Source organism: Neolamprologus multifasciatus, chromosome 20, assembly GCF_963576455.1.
Source record: "Neolamprologus multifasciatus chromosome 20, fNeoMul1.2, whole genome shotgun sequence".
NCBI classification, from domain to species: domain Eukaryota; kingdom Metazoa; phylum Chordata; class Actinopteri; order Cichliformes; family Cichlidae; genus Neolamprologus; species Neolamprologus multifasciatus.
Genome location: NC_140458.1, coordinates 990,807 through 1,013,715, shown reverse-complemented (window position 1 = coordinate 1,013,715; position 22,909 = coordinate 990,807). Strand labels below are relative to the sequence as shown.

General features: G+C 40.8%; 1 protein-coding gene across 4 annotated transcripts; it reads right to left on the bottom strand.

The window, feature by feature from the left end:
* Nucleotides 1–1,966: 1,966 nt before the first annotated feature.
* Nucleotides 1,967–21,515, bottom strand: LOC146493982 (L-rhamnose-binding lectin CSL2-like). Of its 4 annotated transcripts, XM_085146648.1 has the most exons (13): nt 20,942–21,515; nt 20,505–20,566; nt 20,014–20,046; nt 17,078–17,143; nt 15,241–15,334; nt 10,482–10,576; nt 10,342–10,386; nt 10,126–10,264; nt 9,949–10,046; nt 6,400–6,485; nt 6,142–6,276; nt 5,740–5,851; nt 4,939–5,567 (listed from the first exon to the last, which is right to left on the bottom strand). In XM_085146648.1, the coding sequence occupies exons 2-13, from the start codon at nt 20,536–20,538 to the stop codon at nt 5,500–5,502; spliced, it is 1,005 nt and encodes a 334-aa protein (XP_085002774.1). In that variant the 5' UTR covers nt 20,539–20,566; nt 20,942–21,515; the 3' UTR covers nt 4,939–5,499. The 4 variants fall into 4 exon arrangements, with proteins under 4 accessions (XP_085002776.1, XP_085002775.1, XP_085002774.1 ...); XM_085146649.1 differs by lacking the exon at nt 20,942–21,515 and having other exon boundaries at nt 4,935–5,564; nt 20,505–20,925; XM_085146651.1 differs by lacking the exon at nt 20,942–21,515 and having other exon boundaries at nt 17,078–17,178; nt 20,505–20,921.
* Between the last annotated feature and the right edge of the window lie 1,394 nt (nt 21,516–22,909).

Genomic DNA, 22,909 nt, shown 5'->3' with positions numbered 1-22,909 from the left:
GCCTGGAGAGAGAGAGGGAGAACATGAAGGGTAAATGAAGGGAAGAGGAAAACATGGAACACAAGGAGTGGGAGCAAAGCACAGTAACTCACATCACTATATAGACAGTCACACAGTGGGAGACACAGAAGGCAACAACACAGGGAGAACATCTAATAAACAACACTGTACAGAACAACTTGGAGTCCTCAACATAATGCAAAATATGACAGAAAACACAGGGAACTTAAACCGCTGAGTCAAAATGACCCAGGACTATGACAGTTACCCTTTTTAGGCTTCAATAATAAAACAATATTGGTCATTGTAAAAGTACAATTTCAAAAAACAAAAAACAAAAGATCAGTAAATAAAATGAGGCCACTTGGCTTCAGTTCTCTGACAGAAACAAAGCAGGATAGTCAGAAAACTGTGAACAAGATGTGTGCACAAAGTGTTGTGTTCTTTTTTTGATCATTTTATGTTAGATTATGAAAATATAAAACAAAAACAAACCCCCTCAATAAACAAAAACAAACAGGCTCAGATGCATCACAGAAAAAACAATTCAAATAAACATGCACTTCACAAAACACCACAGGGCAGAATACCAAATGCTGGAGTCGATCAGAGTTTACAAATCTGGCCTTCGCAAATTGTTCCAAGAAGAGGTTCCACACATTCAGAGGAGAATCCTTTGAGTCTTTGCTGAACTTTTCCATTTGTATTATGGACATCATATCCGTTACCCTTAACTGAAAGGAAGGAGGAGTGGGGGACTTCCATCCCCTCAGGATTAGCCTGTTGGCGGCAATCAAACCTAATTCTAACGGCCACTGCACTGTAACCGGGAGTAGCTCTGATGTCTGAGAACATCCAAAAATTACAAGTTCAGGTTCACGCTGTAAGGGCTTCATTTATCCCTCGGAAGACCAGTCAAATATTTTAGACCAAAGTCTGTTAATGAGGGACAAGACCAAAAGGCATGGAACAACGTAGCCAATCTACACCTGTCACACATTGGGAAGATAAACCTTGTGCAGTCTGACCTTAGAATAGTGTAACCGGTGGAGGATTTTAAATTGAATTAATTGGTGTCTGCTGTTCATAGAGAAAGAATGGATTTTAGACAAACACTTACTCCACATAGATTCAGACACCTTCCTCCCCAATTCTTTCTCCCAAGCCTGCCTAATCCCAGCAGTATACACCACCATAGAATCACCAAAAAGTGTACAGTTTTTACCTGGAATCAGATTGGCTCTTGAGTATTTCATAGAGGCCATGCTCCGACAGAAGAGTTGCAAAGTCTTTAAACTGTGATTGGATGTAATGCCTGACCTGCAGAAATCGATAAAAATGTGGATGTGCACTCCAAAAACTAAAACTGACATTTACTTAAAATGTTTGAGGCAACACTTTTACACTTAAAGATATTGAGTAGATTGGAAACCAGTCAAATCTGTTCAATATACTTAATCAATTGCATAACTAAAGCTTAAACATATTAAGCTGAAATAAATAATTGTAGTTTTACACAAACATGAAAAAACTGAGTAAGTAACAATGACATGCTTGGTCAATGCAACTGAAATATAGATGGTCAGTTACTCCAAAATTTTGTTCCATTTACTTAATATTGTAAACTGAACGTAATCCAAATTGTACTTAACATTATAAATGGTAAATGGCCTGTATTTGTATAGCACTTTACTAGTCCCTAAGGATCCCAAAGCGCTTCACACACCCATCCACACACACACTGGTGATGGCAGCTACATTGTAGCCACAGCTGCCCTGGGGCGCACTGACAGAGGCGAGGCTGCCGGACACTGGCGCCACCAGGCCCTCTGACCACCACCAGTAGGCAACCAGTAGGCAACCGAGACTGTCGGTGCCGGGGCTCGAACCGGCAACCTTCCGATTACAAGACAAACTGCCAACTCTTGATCCACTGGTAGTCTAAGTCTAAAAAAACAAACTAGTATGTAGTTGTTGCGTATTTCATAATACATGTATGAAAAATGACCACATGTTAAACATTTTTCCAAATGAAAATGTAATTTTTATAAACATGGCAATAACTCAAAATAAACGAGCACTAAAAAGACAAGAGGGGGGGTCGATGCCGGGTCATCCAGGGTGTCCTGCTGCTAGAACACTAACGCTCTGATATTAGCAGAAATTGTTGTGTTCTACCCTGACACATGTTAGGTTACGAAAAGTCTTGAAAGACTAATACACAACGGCAACATCTCTAGGTTTCACTTCTCACCCAAGCATGAAATCCCAGGTATTTAACCACCAGTGGGCTGACGAGGTGGCTCTTCTGTGTTGTGCAACGGTTGGAAGCAGCCAGATGAAAGTAGGGACCGAACAAACAGCTGACAGCTTCAGCGCAAGTGATAGAAACTGCAAATATTGCAGAAACAAGTCAAAACAAGGTTGCGCCTTAGATACTTGATTCAAATTGTTGTCAGCATCAGAAAAAATTATAGTAAAAATATAACAATAACAATAATAACCAGTGAGCATCGGCAGCCAGGTGCGCCAGCATTCACTCAACACCAGTTAAAACTACAGAGTCCCACATTGCTGGTGGGACTCTGTAGTTTTCTCTGGTCCCCTCCCCAATCAGACCAGGAGTGACATGTTTAGCCGCATGTTCTCCTTAAATTGCTGGCTGTCTGAGTGGTGTCCCAGAAACGATGTGGGCTTCATAGATAATTGGCAAACCTTCTGGAGGAAACCTGGTCTTGTTAGGAGAGACGGCATCCATCCCACTTTGGATGGAGCAGCTCTCATTTCTAGAAATATCGACAAATAGAAAGAACAATACGGTATCCACATCTGAACCAAAGAGTAAAACAGTGAAAGGTGGATCATTAAATATTAGGTCTCTCTCCTCCAAGTCTCTGTTAGTACATGACTTAATAATTGATCAACAAATTGATTTACTCTGCCTTACAGAAACCTGGTTGCAGCCGGATGATTATGTTAGTTTAGATGAATCAACACCCCCGAGTCATTCTAACTACCAGAAACCTCGAAGCACAGGCCGAGGGGGAGGTGTGGCAGCAATTTTTCACACCAGCCTATTAATGAACCAAAGACCCAGACAGACTTTTAATTCATTTGAAAGCCTGATGCTTAGCCTCGTCCACCCCAGCTGTAAAACTCAGAAACCAGTCTTACTTGTTATCATCTATCGTCCACCTGGGCCTTACACAGAGTCTCTGATTTCTCAGACTTTTTATCTGATTTAGTTCTGAGCTCAGATAAAATAATTATTGTGGGTGATTTTAACATCCATGTAAATGCTAAAAATGACAGCCTCAACATGGCATTTAATCTGTTATTAGACTCTGGCTTTTCTCAAAATGTAAATGAACCCACCCACCACTTTAATCATACTCTAGATCTTGTTTTAACATATTGTGGTGGACCACTAGAGGGCTCCACTCACACCCAGTGTTGAGAAAGTGTGTTGCTGTGTTTTTTGGTGCAATGTATGGAGTTGACCAATGTATGGAGCTGACCTCTGACCACCACCCGTTGCCTACTGGTGGTGGTCAGAGGGCCCGGTGGCGCCAGTGTCCGGCAGCCTCGCCGCTGTCAGTGCGCCCCAGGGCAGCTGTGGCTACAATGTAGCTGCCATCACCAGTGTGTGAATGTGTGAATGTAGTGTAAATCACTTTGGGGTCCATAGGGACTAAGTAAAGCACTATACATACTAATACAGGCCATTTACCATTTTACCATATAAAGGTGAAGTCAAAGTAGTGAAAAACAGCCAGTTCTACCAATAAATCATAAAAAGTAAGGTTTACATTTTTGGTGAAAAATGTGTTCATGATAATGCAGATTTTGTGTAAATTTAAGCATGTAACAATTTAATTTTTTATAACAATAAAAGTTAGAGTGTAAAACTCAAATTAGACTGTATGTTGCTAGTATGTAGCTTCCTAGATTTTATACTTAAGGCACATAATTATTCATTTTGCAGGCTGTACAGCACATGAAAAATGTTTTATTTGACTGTAATATTTAATTATGTGGGATAAATAGGGTTAGATAGGGTTAAATAAGAAATTTAAAGAGTATGTTTATATAAAACAAATTCATACTTACTCCATTTTATGTATTTTAAACATATTTAATAGATATTACAGAATGTAGATGGATATGTGAAAAGAAATGCCTTTGATTTTGCCTTCTTAAGTAAATTTCTCTAGATCAGCCCCTGCAGCACAAACCAGGGCAAAGTTCAAGCATAACAGAAGTTTCATTTCTCATATATTATGTTGATTATACTCATATTTCATTAGAAGTTTATATATAATGAACTACTAGCAGAATCACATATAGATATACTGTTATAGCACTCTGTGTTACTTTAACCATGAAAAGGCTGGATAGTTGTCCATTATTTCACTCTTGGATGGAGATAAGCTGAGGGGTGTCAATCTCCTTGACATTTTATATGAAACCATATTTGTCAATACATCCACCAGCAATGATGGAAGTGACATCATCAATTCAGATCTGTCAGCACACGAAAAAGCAGTTACGGATCTCTGACACAAACAAAAGGTTTGTTGGCGTTACACCATGCATCGTTGACATAATCCTGTCCTGTAAAAACGGTTCAAAATAAAGAAGAATAGAAATAAAATAAAATATAAATAAAATCAGATGTCTGTGCAGTAAATGTTTTCTTCTTTTCTAATGTAAAAGAAAAAAACAGTTCTGTTAAAGACCTAAGATTACATGATTTTAATTTGAATTAAAATAAAAATGGATTTCAAAAATGAACCCAGTTCAGTTTGTACCTCTATTGTTTATCATCATACAATCTTCTCTTCCTCTAGCATAATTTGGCTGTCCTTTGGCCCGGTTTGGGAAGTCAAACTGGGAACCATCACTCCACATCCACACAGTTTCCTGAAAGAATAAAGTTTGAGGTCTAGGGAGCTTGGAAAGAAAAGCATTTAAGTTGCTTAAATGCTTGAAAGCAAGCAACTTAAAGAAAAAAAAAAGAAACACTTTTCTTTCCAAGCTCCTTAGACTACGATGACCGGGATGACTGAGAACCCTCACAGAAATAAAGTTTGAGGTTCACTTTGTTCTGATGTACTTTGGTGCATTTATGCTGAGAGTGCAGACAAGAGACCTCTACACTTCATGTCTGCTGACAGCAGATACTCACTAGTAGCTCAAAGACAAATCTCAGTTAACACAAAGAAGAACACGACTAAGTCTTATATACAAAACACAGACCTGGATTTGACAAAATTATGAAATTTGAATCAAACTGCTGAACATGAAGAGAAAAATATGAAATATCAGCCAACAGCAATTTTATTGAATTTAGTTTCCTGTTTATTATGATATGAAATCATATTTATCAATAAATCTTCGAGCAGTGATGTCATCGAGGCTTGACATCCTGCTGGAAGTGACATCAGCAGTGAGGCTGTGACATCATCATGTCAGATGTGTGAGGACATGAAGGAGCAGTTATGGACCTCTGACACAAACAAAAGACCTTTTCCCTCCACATCCCGCATCATTGACATAATGTCCTCCTGTACAGAATCAAAATGAAGAAATAAAATCAGAGGTCTGTGCTGTAAACGTTTTCTTCTTCTCTAATGTAAAAAGAACAAACACAGTTCTTATAAAGACCTAAGATTACATGACTTTAGTCAATATAAAAACCAAACACATTTCATCAACAGGCCCACTTTCAGTTTGTACCTCCATAGATTATCTCCATACAGTCTTCTCCTGCTCCATAGTTGTTTGGTTCTCCACTGGCCCAGTTTTTGAAGTCAAACTGGGAACCATCACTCCACATCCACACAGTTTCCTGGAAGAATAAAGTTCAGTTTGTTCTGATGTACTTTGATGCATCTATGCTGAGAGTGCAGACATGAGACCTCTTACACCACTCGAACACAATGAAGGTTCATTTTGTTTGTGGAGGTAAAAAATGAAAAGAAAAGTCAAGTCAACAGCAACATCTGTCTCCAGGAACAAAGTCCTGATTAATCCGTCTGTCACATGTTGACCTTTGAATCAAACTGATGAATATGAAGAGAAAAATATGAAAAATCAGAAACAGCTGCAGCTCATCCTCTTTATCTATGAAACACTTACAGTCTCTCTGTCGTTGCCTCCAACCCAAGCTCGTGTATACGACCCTGCTGCTGTGCGAGTGAGCTCTCTGATGAAGGTGTACTCAGCTGTGCTGTGGTATGAGGCCAGATGTCCACCGAGTGTCTTACAGGAACTCTGAGGAGGAAGATGAGGTGCACAGAAGATGAAAAGTGTGAGAATGCATTTAAAATCAGTCAAAGACAGAAACTCTTTATATCATCAGTGATGCAGCGACAGCTGCTGTTATTTCTAATGTACCTCAGCATCAGTCCAGGTCTTCATGCTGCTGTCAAAGATGAAACAGCGACCTCCAAACCAAGTCCAACCAGGACGGCAGGAAGCATCTTCAAAATGATTGCAAAGTTAAAAGGTCAGTGTACAGATTAATGATTCCTCAAAAGAAAGTAATTTCTCCCCATAAACTCCTACTTTGAGACCGACAACATGTTCCAATCTTGACAGAAGAATGTTGTGGTTAACCGTGTCAAAGCAGCGGAAACCACGGAATAGCCAGAGTCAACGGTTAAAAGAAGATCATTAAAAACTCTAAGTAAGGCTGTCTCTGTGCTCTGTGAAGTTGTTTTAGAACTACCTTTTCCAATATTTTGGAAATAAAAGGGAGTTTGGAGATCGGCCTGTAGTTAGTGAGAGCATTAGGGTCAAGATTTTTCTTTTTCATAGTAGGTTGCACAACAGCATGCTTAAAGACAGACGGTACACAACCTGATGATGATGATGCATTCAGCCGAGATAAGATACAAGGACCTATAATATGTAAAGCTTCCTTAAAGAAACGAGAAGGAAGAATATCGTGCGGGGAACCAGAGATTTTGAGATGATCAATTATATCTTTTAAAGCAGAATAAGACACTGGCTCAAACTGAAAGACAGTCAAGCATTCAGAGACTGAAACTGGGTCTAAAACTGATGATGAATGAGATGGATGAGAAGCCCTTAGAGCTGAGACTTTTTCAGAGAAATACTTTAAGAATACTTTAACAGACTTTTGATACTTAGATAAAGAATTATGGAGGATGTCCAGAGAGACGTGGAGTTTGTCTTTCCTCCATTTTCTCTCATTGCGACAACATTCACGCCTAAGGGCGTGAGTAGTATCATTTAGCCAGGGTTGGCGTGAGGATTTGGCACATTTAATCCTCAGAGGTGCCACAGAGTTAAGAATGTCAGCGCATGTAGTATAAAATAGTTTAGCAAGCTCATCTGCTGATAAATCCCCATTACAGTTAGCATCAGAGAGGGGAGAGTCAAGGAAAGCATCAGTGAAGTGAGCGAATGACTGGGAGTTAATCATGTTTGCCGCGCAGGACCATCAGTGTTCAATTCCACGTTGCTCACTACAGTATTAAACAAAACCAGGAAGTGATCTGAAATCCCAGTGTCCTTAATGTCTGTGCTGCAAATGTCCGTGGTCGTGTCCAAATTCATGGGCTGCATCCTCCTGAGGACCCGGCCTTTGCGGACTACGTGGACCGGGGCCTCAGAAGGTCGGGTAGGCCGGAAGTAAACGGCTGTGAAATGGGACAGTCTAGAACATAAAGAACACACTGTTGTGTAGAACAAGTCCTTCGGATCCTCAAGGTTTGAGATTTTGATGGGAGTTAGGGTCTTGGATTTAGAAGCAGTTTTTTAACACGTGCATCAAGGCAGATTTAAAAGCGTTTTGATTGGCCCATGAAATTCAGGCTTCCGTTCGATTGGTGGATTTCTCTTCAGCAGACAGGTGGTTCAGATCTGGGCATTTGCAGTTAGTTGATGACTTTTAGAATCATCTTTTTTGACTGGATGATTAAAACTTAAAGCATTTACCTGTCTGTCGTGGATTCTCCCACATTTCAGCGATTTTGATGATTAAAAGAATATAAACTAATATTCATTCAGATGTTTTGTGATTCTAAATTTTCTTTAGTCATTACTCAGCTTTTGTACATTTTAAGGATGTTCAGCTACTTTCCAACTTTGAAACTTTTTCTGTGTGAACTTTAGATTTAAACAGTTTTACACTTTAGCCTTCAGCCTATTTCAGCTCATTCAACATTTTTAACTTAACATTCAACAATTATGTCATTTCAGCTCAAAACATTCAGCTATCAGCATTCACACTGCAGTTTCTTTAGAAAATGCATTTTCTAGTTTGTTAAGCAGTCACGCAGGATGCGCAAAGACACCTGGAGCTTGTTTTTTATCCATTTTCTCTCTGCACCTCGACATTCGCGTCTGAGAGCACAGGTGGCTTCATTAAGCCAAGGTTGACGTGTAGATTTGGTGCGTTTAGTCCTTAGTGGAGCAACAGACTCAAGAATGCTGGAGCATGTTGAGTTAAAAAGGTTAGCTAGCTCATCAACTGATATTTCCGCACCGAGGTTGGCATCATAGAGGACCAAGTTAGTAAAAGCGGAGAAAAAGTGAGCAGCAGTCTCTGACTTTATCATGCGCATATGACGCACAGGTCGCTCGCTGTCCAACTCCACGTTACACACTGTGGCATTAAACATAAATAATCTGTTATACCACAGTCCTTGATTTCTGTAATCCAGACATCCAGACCATATGACAACACCAGATCGAGTGTATGACCCTTTTCGTGAGTTGGATCCCTCACCAACTGAGTGAGATTAAAAGTGTCAATAAGGGCAAGGAAGTCTTTTACTAGTGATCCAGTCTCACAGCATACATGGATGTTAAAATCCCCAGCAATTAAACACAGTCATATCCTAACATAAGACTCCCCAGTAAGTCAGCAAAATCGAGATCAAAATCCTTAACGCATTTCGGTGGACGATAAACCACCGCGCAGACAGCTGATGGAGCGCAGTTCAGTTCCAAAAGCTGCCCCTCAAAGCTGGCATATGAAACAGGTGGCAGTTGCTGACAGCGAAAATCGTTTTTAAATACTGAAGCTAGCCCTCCACCCATTGGTCCGGGGAGAGCTGAAAACAAACAATCGAGGGATTTAGGATGAAAGTCCACAGAGACCTGGTGCCCATCCGAAGAGTGATCGTTGCTAACAGGAGCACTTCCCAGCGGACGAAGGTTACTGAGATTCATGCCACCTCTGTAGGTCCACACCCATCGCCAGACAGGTAAAGGCTTCGCTGGCAGGTCAGAGGGAGCAGGACGTCCAACAGGCCGGATCCAGCGATGGCAGCTGAATCTGTAACTGGACTGGTGCCAGAGGGCTTGAAAAGATGGTAGCACACCTGTAAGAGTACGAGGTTTCTTTACTCCATGTGATTTCAGGTAAGCCTTGAAGCGTACCAGGATGCCACCTCATTTTCCCTGTCTTCGAGAGCACTTCCTGCGAGGCAGGGCAAATGGTGAGTGATGTAGGCAGGCAGGTATGTCCACCAAAAGTGGAGGAAGACTTTCTGGCTCACTTTCCAAATCAAGCATTCAGTGTTTTAGTGGCCGACGGTTCAGAAGAGTTTGGCGATCATAGACGAGTAAAGCAGAACCATCAGGGCAACATAGAAAAAGAAAGGTAACAACCAGCAGACACAACCCAAAGAGACGTGTCGCCGTGGACACTGGTGCCATCTTGGATGCTGCCAGCATAACTAAGGGATGTTGCTGACATATTCTTGAGATAAGTTTCATAAATATATAAAATGATTTCAACCTTTTAGGGTCTGCAAAAAACTGACAACGTTTTGGTGTGATTTCAGTCTTTTCAGCACTTAAAGGTTAATCTTTCAAAAATGAGGAACAATTATAATTTTCATTCAAACAAATATGAACGTACAGACCCTAAAAGATTATTTTTATAGGTTTATTGTTTGAGTAACTTACCCTGACAAGTGAAAAACATCTCCAGGTACTCGTAGGTGCCATGACATGGGTCTACTGAGCTTGGTGCTTCAACAGTACAGCTGTTCTGCCAGTTACACCTGTGAATGCAGGTAAAAGGTGAGTCAGCAGAAGCTGAGAGAAGATGGAGGGCTGAAGGAAGAGAGTCAGCCTCCGTACATTTTAGTAAAATATTCCATGCTAGAGGACCAGGAGCAGTAAACATTTTGGAGCTGAGAATCAGGACGTCCATCAGGGCACGTGGTTTTGTCACGGCGACCATAATTCGCCCAGGAGACGACTATAACCTGTCCTTGACCTGAGGAAGAGTTCATAGAGTCAAACTTTTTTACATGAATGCTCAAACGTACAAAGAAAGAGAAGCTGTGTTCTCACCACACTGAAGGTTTGCCTTTGATCCTCCACATGTTACACTGCGGACTGAAACAGACACAGATCCATCAGAAACTGTAATCATTCATGCACAGATTGGGTTCATTAGTCATTTCTAATCACAGGTTTAACAGAGTCGTTACGTGTGAAGCAGTCGTAGGTGGTCTCCAGGTATTTGCAGACTCCAGGATCATAAGTAATGTTTGACTTTATGTCACACTCTGTTTTTCCATCACAGCTGCAGGGAGACAGAAACATATGGTGGCCCCGAGGGGTCAAACGGACTGCAACTTAAGAAAAACAGCAAACAGAAAAACGCAGCAAAAGCACACAAAACACAACAGAAGGGAAAAAAGAAAGCAACTTAGACAGAATTAAACAAATATGAAAAAAGTTCAGCTTTGAAAAGCTTTGAAATTCATATGAGCTGTTCGCACTAAAGTAAAAAGCACCATCTCTTCATGTGGCCTTTGGCGGCAGCTGCAGTCTCAAGGCTGGAGCTGAACAACAACACCCTGATAACGACTGTGTTTAGACTGTTGTTCCCATTCCATGCAAGCCCACCTGGGTTGGCTGGCAGACTGTTTACTTAGCCTGGCAGGGTGAAGGACACTGTCACAGCTGAACTATGGACACGCACACACATACATACACACTGATATGCACTCATCCCCCCTCCCTTTCCAAACGCCTTCGATGCTTGTTCCCTCCTGGAGAACACGGCGGGTCTGAGCCCAGCGCTGGGCAGGATGGCTGCTGTGTTTGCCCCGGATTACTCCTCACCCCCCACCCACCCTGTGGCTTGTCACATACTCCATGATGTTATGTTGTGGACATTTATGTGCTTTTTTGTGCAGAGGAGTTTTTTTGTTTCCTGTTCTCGTGCTGTCCTCCCAGGAGCCCAGCATGAGCAGAGCTCTCTTTTTTCCTCTTGTACTTTCCCACTGTAGTGTACATTTCAGTGTTTTTCCATAAAAAAAGGAGGAGGGGTGAGTGCGTATTATTTGTCACTTGCATGTGACAAATAAAGTTTTCTTGATTCTTCTTCATTCTTGAAATTCGCGATGTTAGTACTTAATGCAGCTTAGGTTCCACTTGCTTTTAAAGCTTTAATTTGATGATGATGATACACAACGTTCAAAGATCGACTTTAATCTTACAGAGACAGTACGACTTCATGGATAATTAATGGCAGAATATCCACAGAGAGAACAAGCTGAAACATGTACAAAGGTTTTGAATACTACCCAAACCTTAGCAGAAAGCCACGACGAACCATGACACTCAGCTGAATATCACTTTTACAGCCCGACACAAGCATCAGGACCAATCACACTAATGTTAATGTTAGTTCGGTTATTTTACTGCATAAGCTGGTTCTGTTGGTGGTGTCCACACAAACAGATGTTTATTTTAAGGAGGAACAAGCAGACAGTTCACTCGTTAAGTTAAAATAATAGTAGTTTATTCACAGGACACAAACATTTGGCCATTGTACTAACTTAATCACTTTCTACTTCATACTCCTTGTGCTATTTTTGTAGTAGTGTATACTAGCTGAGCCTGTCACCTTTCTGTCTGTCCTGCACTTTTCCATTCTCTTCTTCTTTCTCTGTGATTTTAAAAGTATGAACATGTATTTAGAAGTGGAACTTGTCTTTTAATCACACATTTGATTTCCAGCCTGAGAAATGCAAGTGTCCAGAGTCAGACTGAGGAACCCAGTGCTGCACATCATCTGTGTTGTCTCTGATGGGACAGAGACGATCCACCAGGACAAACTCAGCAGTATGTGAGGAAGAGGAGGAGAAGAAGACCAAAAGCAGCTGAGAGATGGAGGGAATAGACAGACTGATCCCTCTTTTTGGAGGACTGCTAGAAAAGTTTCTAACTAATGATCTGTATCATGGATGAATCAATCTTATTAGGTTATGTTCAAATAATGTTGTAAATAAAGTAATTTGTAGTACTCGGGTACTTCAAGCTAAAAGTATAAAAGGCAGTATAAAGTTTTATATTCAATAAAGTATGTATCAGCAGCAGAATGGAGCTAAAATAAATGTTTGTTTCAGTTCTATGAAGCTTTGAGTATTTTGGATCAGTAGCACTGCTGTGTTTGTTGCATCATATCGCTGTAATTGTTTATATGCTTTATATATTCTGAGCTAAGTTGATCTATAGTGTTACATCATATTCTATAAGGATGTTATGTGTTTGTAGACTTTCTGCCCAGTTTGACCCATTTAGCAGAAGTCAGCCTGTTTAAGGCTCTGATATCTATTCTGTGTGACTTAAAGCAGTTATGACATGGTCTGATTTTCTCACCCAATAAAGGAATATTTCATATATCAATGTGCTTATTTTACCAGATACATGCTACTGATGAAATGTTGTGATTTTTCTTTTTGCCCATTTAAGTAAGCTTTCAGACAAATGTAGTGGTGCAAATACAGTGGGACCCCGACTTACAAATACCCCATTCTCAGTTCAGTTAGTTCCTCCTGCTCCTGCAAAGTCATATCCTTTCTGAAAACTGCAGATGAGCTATGTGGGCCCCTTACCCAGTCAAGGCATTCAGTGGAGACTGAGGGGAAATAAATTTACAACTTCTCCTCAAGCGTTTTCAAATGTTTACCTTGTGGAGGTAAACACAGACGACACGAGAGCTCTCGATTGACACTGCTCGTTTATTACTCATCACCACACAACTGAACACTTTTCCCTCCAAAACACAACAACAACACTTCCTGAGAACTGGGTGTGAGTGGAGCCCTCCAGTGGTCCACCACAACCTATTATTTCACACAGTGTGGCAGTTTTGATATCACCTTGCCATTTCTGAGCAAGTGGGAACATGCCAAGGTTGGCATTTTCCAGATGTTGTTGCCAGAGATGCATCTTTGAACAGAATCCATTTATTTTATCTTGTGAGCAGGTTTTCATCTCAGCCTTGTATTCGTGTGTTCAGTTCATTCAAATACAGAAATATATCTGCCATGTAAGCCAGCCTTAGACACCACTCGTCACTTGCAAACAGCTTTGCATCACTGTACCTCCCCTCACTCAAAAACACTTTTAGCTCTTCTCGCCGCTCATACACGGACCATTGGACCTCCGTGTGAAGCAATAAGGCTGTATGCTCCGCTCCCATTTCCTCGCACAGAGATGCAAATATGCGCCTTTTCAGAGGTCTTGTCTTGACAAGGTTCACCACGCGCACGACATCATCCAGCACAGGAGCTAGGTCTGCTGGTAAAGTCTTGGCAACGAGCACCTCACGGTGCAGAAAACAATGAGGAAGAATATCATCGGGGTGTATCGCTTTCACTCTGCTAACGAAACCTTTGGTGCGCACAACCATGGCTGCTGCTCCGTCACTGCAGACACATGTGCAGTTTTCCCACTTAAGTCGTCCTTGTTCAAGATATTCGGATATAACCCGAAAAATTTCCTCTGCTGTTGTTTTTTCTGGCAGTGCCAAAATAGAAAGTTTTCTCTGATGGAGTCTCCATCCACAAAACGCTCATTGGCCAAGAGTTGGGAATGTCCACTAATGTCTGTAGACTCATCAAGTTGCAATGCAAACTTCCCACTGAAGCATATCTTCTCCAAAACCACACTTTCGATGTCTGCAGACATGTCATCGATGCGTCTGGTAATTGTGTTATCTGAGAGCGGGACTTTGGCTATTTCTTTAACCGCGCCCAGCATCTCATTCACAACGGCTTTGCAGGCAGGTAGTATTAATGTCTCTGCTACAGTGTGTGGTGTTTTGGATTTGGCTATAAGTTCAGCCACTAAGTAGCGAGCTTTGAGAGCTCTTTCAGACACCTTTGTGTTTTTTCTCATTAACGTTACCTGTTTCTCAGCGTGTTCACGCAGGCGAACAAAATAGTCTGTGTTCTTGTTTTGAAGTGAGGGACGTTTGTGTGGAGATGGCGTTTAAGCTTGCTTGGGACCATGGCACTGTTTGAGAACTTTTCTCCACACACCAAACATAACAGAGCACACCTATGTTTACTTAAAGAAGTCCAGACACTTTTCTTTCCAAGCTCCTTAGACTACGATGACCTGGATGACTGAGAACCTTCACAGACAGGGTTCATTACCGTTGTGAGGGAAATCAATTCCATGTGTATTTTAATCACATATAATAGATGCTTGCTATCAGCTGTTTAGTATTAGCTTGTCACATCCGGATCTAGTTCTTCAAGTCATTATATCCCCCAGAAACAATCCAGTTTTTGTTTTCTATTTCAGTTTTCTTTGTTTTCTTATTTGTTAGTATTTTTTATTTCCGTTGTGTTTTTCTGCTGCTCATGTTTTCATAATGTCTGTTTTGTCCCTCAGGGCCACCGTAGGGGAAACAGCTGGTTTTCAGCTGATCATTTCCAACACGTTCTCATCCCAAAGCATAAGCCACCCAACCAGTCTGTATGTTACGCATTCGGAAACTGTTTGGAATCAATCTACAAATGTACATTTCTTTAATTTCTCATCATTAATCGCTTTGGAAAACACTATTCAATACGATGAAAAGTGTGGTTATGGTTAGGGCTGGAATACACGGCTGGAACGTGTGTTACTGCCGGGAGCGTCATTCCATTGGAAGCCACAATCCGGCACATATCATAAGGACATGGAAGGTTACCTTTCGCGTTCCTATGGGAGGTGTCGGGATGAGACAAATCGGATCAGTTGGTGCATGCACACTCATATCAGACAGATATGAGTGTGCATGCACCAACCAGCATGCTGTCTGCTGTAACCCATCATTTCCTAAGGAATTAATAAAGTATTTCTGATTCTGAAACAAATTACTTTCAGGTAATCATTAAATTCCTGATAGTTTCATTAAAGATGTTGAAGGTTTTTGTTTGTTTGTTCTCCAACAGTGCTCACCTGTTCCTGACGTTGTCCAGAGTGTCACTCTGAGGGCAGATTGCTTTATCTCCACATCTGTACCCAGCTGACTGCACAATGATCATTCCACGCACTGTTATACACACAGTATGAAAGAAAAGGTACAATTCAACACAATAATTGCAATAATCCAGGTCTAAGGATTCAATTTCAGACTCAGATGCTGCAGATCCATTAACATTAGACGATGACAGTTGTTGTAGTTTTACTTCTGGAGGAGCTGTGCTTTTGTTTTTTGCTGATAAGCAGAGCGGTCTCGCTGCGCTGTCCTTAGACAGACGTGACGAAACTATTGAGGAACAAACGTGTATATCTTGTTTATCATGACTCTGGTTTTACAGTTTATAAACTGGTATATGTCACCTTGTTGCTTTGTCTGTAAGTGGTCATGTGATTGACCACGACTACCTTATTCTTCCTCAGTCAAACAGCAGCACTCATGCATGTTTTGCCTCCTGAGCTCCAGCTGTTGTGTTAGACAGTGCTCGTTACCGTCCGCGGGAGCGCAGCTGCTTAAAGCTGTAGCGTCCAGATTACTTACAGCTGCTTCCTGCAGCTGATATAAGCTGAACACAGCTTCAACGTCTGATTGTTGAAAAATAGTAACGGACCGCGTTTCCTTGTTAGTAACTGTAACGACAGAAATAGTAATAAGTTAGATTACTCGTTACTGAAAATAGTAACGCCGTTACCGTCTCTACACACTGCTCCCCGGGCGATGGATTCGTAGCTGCCCACCGCTTGTGAAAGGGTTAAACGCAGGACTAAGCATGTTCCTACAGGATTAATAACGTATACATTAACAATGAGATTCAAGATACGGCAAATTCGATAATATTCGACACACCTAAGCAGAAATATCAGTAAAATACACAGGAAGTAATATGACTGAAATATTAATAAAAATAACTTAATATAATTAGTGAATAGGACACTTTTGTGGCGTTCAACACCGTCAGACAAAAATCTGAAGCTGCTGACAAAATACGCGACTTTCTCTCATAACACCTGTTTTTCTGACAGAAGCTTGTTTTTCATCAGCTGCTTATGGCCTCAACAATCGACCTAAATGAAGCTTTTTACAAAATAATAATTAAATCCTGCATTTTATCGACTGTGGTTGTGACGCAGTTTTATCACAAGGTTGTGCCATAAATGAAATGAAAACAAACAAACTCACCATGGCATGTGTATCGAACAGGAAGTGGTAAAGGGGTCCTCAGAGTGTAAGCTGCCCACAATCATTCCTGATTTTTTTGTACTTTTTTAAAACTCTGATGGTGTTGACAAAAACTCAGGACACGATTTGAATCACTTAAAATATGCAAATAAATTCCAGTTGTACATTTTGATGTTATATAAGGTATTGACTTAAATACTTAGTGACGAGAGCCGTGATGTTAAATTTTACATTACTGTTAATTTTCTCTATTTTAATATCATCACACCTGCTTGTGGACGGTGGGTTTTTAGGGTACTGGTAATATTGTACCATTTAAAGTAAATATATTTGCATAACAAAACACAAAATCATACTTTTGTTGTGTAAACATTGCCTTGGTTTGTCTCTGAGTCAGCTGGGTTAACACTTGTATGCATATTTTAACCCCAAAGTTGGGTTTTATCTGGCGGACATGTTTTTATCCCAAGAATCACTGAAGAAGCGAGAGCCAGGAGCAACGCGGTCTTCAAACACAGCATTTTTATTTCCACATAAATGACACAAAGGCTTCTGTGGACAACGCAGAGACACCAGAGCGAATGTTTGAAAGAGAACTCACTGCAGTGACTTGTTGGACACTGTTGTCCAGCTTACCACAGCTCAGGTGTGGGACACTGAGGCCGTTAGAGGTGACCACTCTCCCTGTGGATGTGCGGGACCCTGTGGGGGGAGAGAAAGTTCAGCTCTGATAAAGCCTGTATTAACAACTAAATGTGTAAATTAATGACAACTGTGTTTCTTATATAAGGTCACAGATTGCAGTCTCTTGTTTTGAAAGCTTAAAATCCATCAGTTGTGTTCCTGATAACTCTGCGTCTGAGCAGCACAGTTACAGAGTCGCACATTTGGTTTCTGTGACCTGACAAGAACATGTCCGAGGTTTCTGGGCCCTCAGACAAGAGGACAATTTCTTTTTTGCCTGAACTGTGTGTTTCCCAGCTCTCAGAAACTGTTTTCTTTCCCCAACCTGATGTTTTAAAGACACTTTGTGATGTTGCAGCTCTCTCTAAGACAGGATACAGTGTCCCTGCTCTTTACAAAATGATTTGTACCTGGACTTTTTCATTCAGAGACTGTGTTTCAAGATGTTTGATGCTGCAAGACTGATTCTCCCAGAGACTGAAACCGTCCCGGGGGCCCACCCAGAGTTCAAGGCCTCAGCCAAGTCTGGACCCCTGGAAATGTCTCCCTGCGTCTGCTGGGAGCTCAGCTGAACCGACCCAGCAAGCAGCATATGCCACAGCGCTGCCTTAACCTGGGTCACACCAACATGAACCAGACGGTTCCTGCTCATCTCCACCAGAGTTCACCAGAGGTCTCCACACAGTCTCCCAAACTGATTGGTCTCTGCCGCTGGCCTCATGACCAGCCTGCTGAACTGTTGCTTCTCTGTTTTGGAGTATTTATCCGAATATTCCCAGCCCTCCATCCAGATTGCTCCACCCACCCTGGTCAGGTTTTCCTGTATTTGTTTAGTTTGGGACAACTGGAGGTCAACCCTTAAGGGGGCGGGGGGGTTCTGTCATAGTTCTGGGTCTGTGATCCAGTCCTAATATATTTGTTTCGTTGGATTCTGGTTTAAGTGATACTCTGTTTTCTGTTTTCTGATATATTTGTAGGTTCGGCCTCCCCGGGGTTGCTCGTTCCATGTGTGTCAGTCTCGTTGTCAACCAACTCATGTCTCTGTGTTTAGTGTCCTGGTCATCTTGGTCTCATCTTTGTGTTCTCCTCAGTCTTTGAGTCAAGCTCGTGTCTCTTGAGTCTCTTGAGTCTCTGTCTGTCTTATTTTGATAGTCTCGTCCTGTTTGCGTTGTGTTCAGCTTTGCTTCCTGTCTCAAAGCCCTTTCTCAATTCTCAAGTACGCGAGTCCGCGCTCGCGTTCTCGACAGGTCCGAGCACGGACTCGCAATTTGTACAACTGGAACACCAGCGTACTTGATGATGTCACAGGTCCCCTCCTGATTTAACTGTGATTAATATGTTATGAAGCTGAACTTTAATCTCAGCCAAACCGATTCACTCAGGAACAAAGAAAACACTGAAACCAAATATTAACATATTAAGTTAACTAAGTGACTTATACATCATGTTTAACCTGGATAGCGAAAGACCGCGGGGGGTTTGAAACGATGTCCCGGGAGTCCCGACCTCGCTGTCGGCTGTGGAGCTGCGGGTCACAGACGTCTCCGAAAACGTCGGAGCGCGTTTGGAAATATGTGATATCTTGATAAATCGAGCGGATATTTGAAGCTTACACAGCCTGAACATATCTTAAAAGTTTATTTTGTGACCCAGAAAGAGGAATATTTAAATGTTTTTCGCCGCGCTCGTCCGCCATTGCCGCATTTGAGTTTCAGACTAAATGCATTCTGGGATATTTAGCTGTACCAAGTCCACACAAGTCACCACCGATGCATGCTCGATAAAACGTGTGGAGAACACATCCGGGAATTTTTCGCATCCTCACCTTGATGCGTACTTTGAGTTACAGTACTTGGTCTCCGACTGATGACGTATCACGAGAACGCACAAAGACGCATTTTGAGACAGGCCCACCTGTTGCCCATCGTCCCGTTACCCTGTGTTGTTTTTGTTTGCTTGTTCTCTTCAGCGGAGGATCGAACACAATGATCACCTACAGCTTCCTTTCTCTCATCTGTTAACTCTCTTCCCAACTTCTCTTTTCTTCTTCTTTCTCTTTCTGCTCTGATTGTAATAACTTAAAATAAAAATAATAATAATCGAGTAAACGATGACAATCAGGAGGACCAGTATGGCAAAAGCCGTAATTGTTTCTTGGCCTTCAGACAATAAGTCAATAATTCTTATTGGTAAAGTGCTGGATGATGACGCCTGTGCTCATGCTTCTTCTTTGACTTCATATTTTATTATACATTAATTAATTATTATTAATACATTGGGATTTTATAGTATTCATTCATCTGTAAACTTCAATTTCCATGAAGCTGTTTTACATGAAAGTTACTACAAAACAAAAGACCTGCTGTTCCGTCCCATGTAAAATGCAAATGCTCTGCAGATGCAAATCAGCTGATGCAAAAAACTGAGTGAATTAATTCTATGAAATGTTTGCACGGAACTTTAAATGATTGTAGTCTACGAAATATACTGAATGTTTTTTAATTTTCCACATTTTTAGGGGGGCTTTTAGAATTCGTGTCTGAGACAAATCTGACCTGTACACTCTGAGATCAGTCTAAACATACCCAGACCTTTCCCTCCCCAGTAACAACAGCTCTGGGGGGGACACATCCCAGGTCAGACAGACACACTGAGGCATGTCCTGGGATTGGCCCGGGGGTCTTCTCACATTGACTGCCTGAATTGTTTCTTTTGAATGGGGATAAAACAGCCTGTGACTAGAAAGCCCACACTCCCAGAGCTCCTGTACAGGATCCCCCAGTTAATGCTGAAACACATGTTAACTGGCAGGAAATTTCCAGTAACCCTTGAAAATCCTGATGCGGATAAAGAGCTGGTCCAGAGTGAGCTGGTTGAAACGCATTTACCTGAAGTGATGAGTGAACAGGTTGCTGCCAGCACTGAAAGAGACAGAAAGAAAGCTCAGTGTCAGACTGTGTGTTTGATATCAAGTTTAATTCACCTCAAAACATGAAACAGAAATGAAAACCAAACAGGAGAAAGCTGCTGCTTTCATTCACACCTGGATTCTTTGAAAACTCTTTCTAAACAGCAGATTTCAATGACACATTTATTCTCTTCATGTTTCCAACTTTTGTCAATAAACATATTTGTGTTGACAGTTTGAACTCTTCAAAGTAAATGATCAGCCATGAATTCCTCTCAGGACTCTGTGAAGCCTAACTGTCCTGCTGAGGTGATGCAAACATGTATTTAGGATGTTAGATTAACTGATCCAATAAAGCAGAAAGAAAAGCATGTCACAGTACAGCACAGTGGAAAGCTAGAACAGGATTAGACTGAACATGTGCAGCTGATTTCATGTAGAAATAAAGGATTATCAGTGTGTTGTACTCACACAGTGTGCTGCTGAGTCCGGAGCAGAGCATCATGTTAGGAGATCTGGATTACAGTGAAGAGCTGATGGAGGATCAAACACAGAGCTGCTGGATTTACTCTGTTTCAGTAACACCTGTGATGTATATGCAAAGCACAGCCAATGGAAAAGCAGAGTATCCTCCTTCTCAGCTGCAGCAGGAAATAAAACTACTTTACATTAAAAGTTAAATAAGCCTGGATCAGCTGACATAGTGACAGCTGGGAGGGGCTCACATCTCATATTTGTTGATTGGTTAAATTAGTTTAGCAATTGGTAAGAATTATTTTTTAACACGATACAAATCACTGCAAAGGTTTTTTTTCCAGTGATTCAGTGACCAGAGGAAAGTGTTCCAAAGTTTAGGAGCTACAGTTTGAAAATGTGATCACGTCTGGATTTAAATGACGAGCACAGACCTGATCAGCTCAGAGAGAAAGTGACACTCCCCTGTTCATTAACAGCATCCTAACAAATGTGATGTGCATCAGATCTGCTGTGTTTGGATGAGACTGTAAGAAAACAAAAACAGGGTGTATGTGAGGGACCGAGCAGCCAAAGCAAAGAGGACACAGGCAAAAAAGTGTCTTCAAAAAGGGTTTTCTTTATTTTAACCCTCAAAAAGTCCAAAATTAACAAAATTCAAAAACATACTTAGCAGGCCCATAAAAGAGGTCGACTAAATATAACTCTACGAAAAGTAATTTCCAGAAACTTAAACAAAGTGAGACACAACTTCACTCACAAACTGACCTAATTACAAACACATGAGGGTCGCTTCTATAATGATTTGGCCAAACCATTTACACAATAGGGGGGAAAACAAAAACACACTAATATTAACTAAGCACAGAATAACCCAACTAAACCTAAAACAGCTCCTGGTGAGCCCAGGGTTGGTCCTGCTGAGCAGGAGGCGAGCACTCAGCCACGCCTTTTGCTCAGACAGGAAACAGCCACCGCCCAAACCAGGAAAGAGAAACATAATTAATATAACAAAACATTTTAGAAAAACCACACAATGTTACTATGTGCGCCTCATAATACCAGTGTTGGGTTTAACCAAATGATTAATGAATTATATTGATGAAGAAACCTGCAAAGCAAACTAATAAAGTGAAAAATGGACACTGTGTGGCTGATGGCATCACAGTGTAGCACGAACACATTTGAATGGAAAATATCCTGATTTGAATCATCCCACAGATGTAATATCATCCACGGCTACTTTCAGTACCATCGATGTTCATTTAGACTCTTTTTCTCCAATCCATCTTTCTGACTTCAATAATTACTTCCTCCAAACCATCAGCGTGCTCTGCTGCCCCCGCGACCCGGCCCCGGACAGGCGGAAGAAAATGTATAGATGGATGGAACTGGTAATAGATTACTTCAAGCTTTAATTGTAATCAAGTCATGAAGTTTTAATAATTTTGACTGTAGAAATCAGAAATTTGTATGATGAAGATACCCTTTGTGTATTATACAAACTGCCATTTTTTTGTGATATGAAAATAATTTTGTGTATTTTTACAATTATTTCCCCCCAACAAAGTTGATACAGAAGAATTAGAGAAGAATACAGTGCACATTATAATCTAGATAATCTGTTTGATTTTGTTATAAAGTATCAATCAAGAACTTAGATCTTTACTATTTCAATTTTTTCATTCTCTTCCTGTATTTGTATCCCATCATTGCTTTTGTTTTACTAAGATTTAGTGATAATTTATTACTATCATCCAATGTAACTGTCTTAATTCATTAATTATATTATTAATATAAGTTCCTCATAAGTATCCCCAGAGAAATATATTAGTATCGTCATCAAATAATATAAAGTTTGATCATTTAGACCTTAAACATGTCATTAATACATATATATTAAATAACCTGGGGCCTTCTCCTGGCTTCACAAACTGTTGTCTTCTAGATAAATAACGTCTGATCCAGCTCAGTGCTCAGTTCCCCTTGTCCCAGAAAACTGCAGGTTATTTAATAGTATTGAGTGATTAACTCAATACTTTCTTAACATCAATCAATAGTCAGACTGCAGATTGTTTTAGGTCCAGTGCATTTGTTGTTGTTTCCATTGTTTCAAGTTTGGCCAGTGAAGTTGATCTTGCTCCTCTGAATCCATACTGACTTTGGTTAATTAAATCATATTTATTAATTTTTTTATTTATTTCCGGTCTATTGCTAAAAGGTTTGTCCAACATTTTTGGAAATTGGGAGAGTGTCCTGTAGTGGCCTACAGTTTGTGAAAAGGTGTTTGGGTTGGATAACAGGGTTCTAAGTTATTACTACTCAATTACCAAAGTAATAACCAATTAATAGCCAAGTAATATCATGGTAGCAACACTGGTTACCGCTGAGTAATATTACAC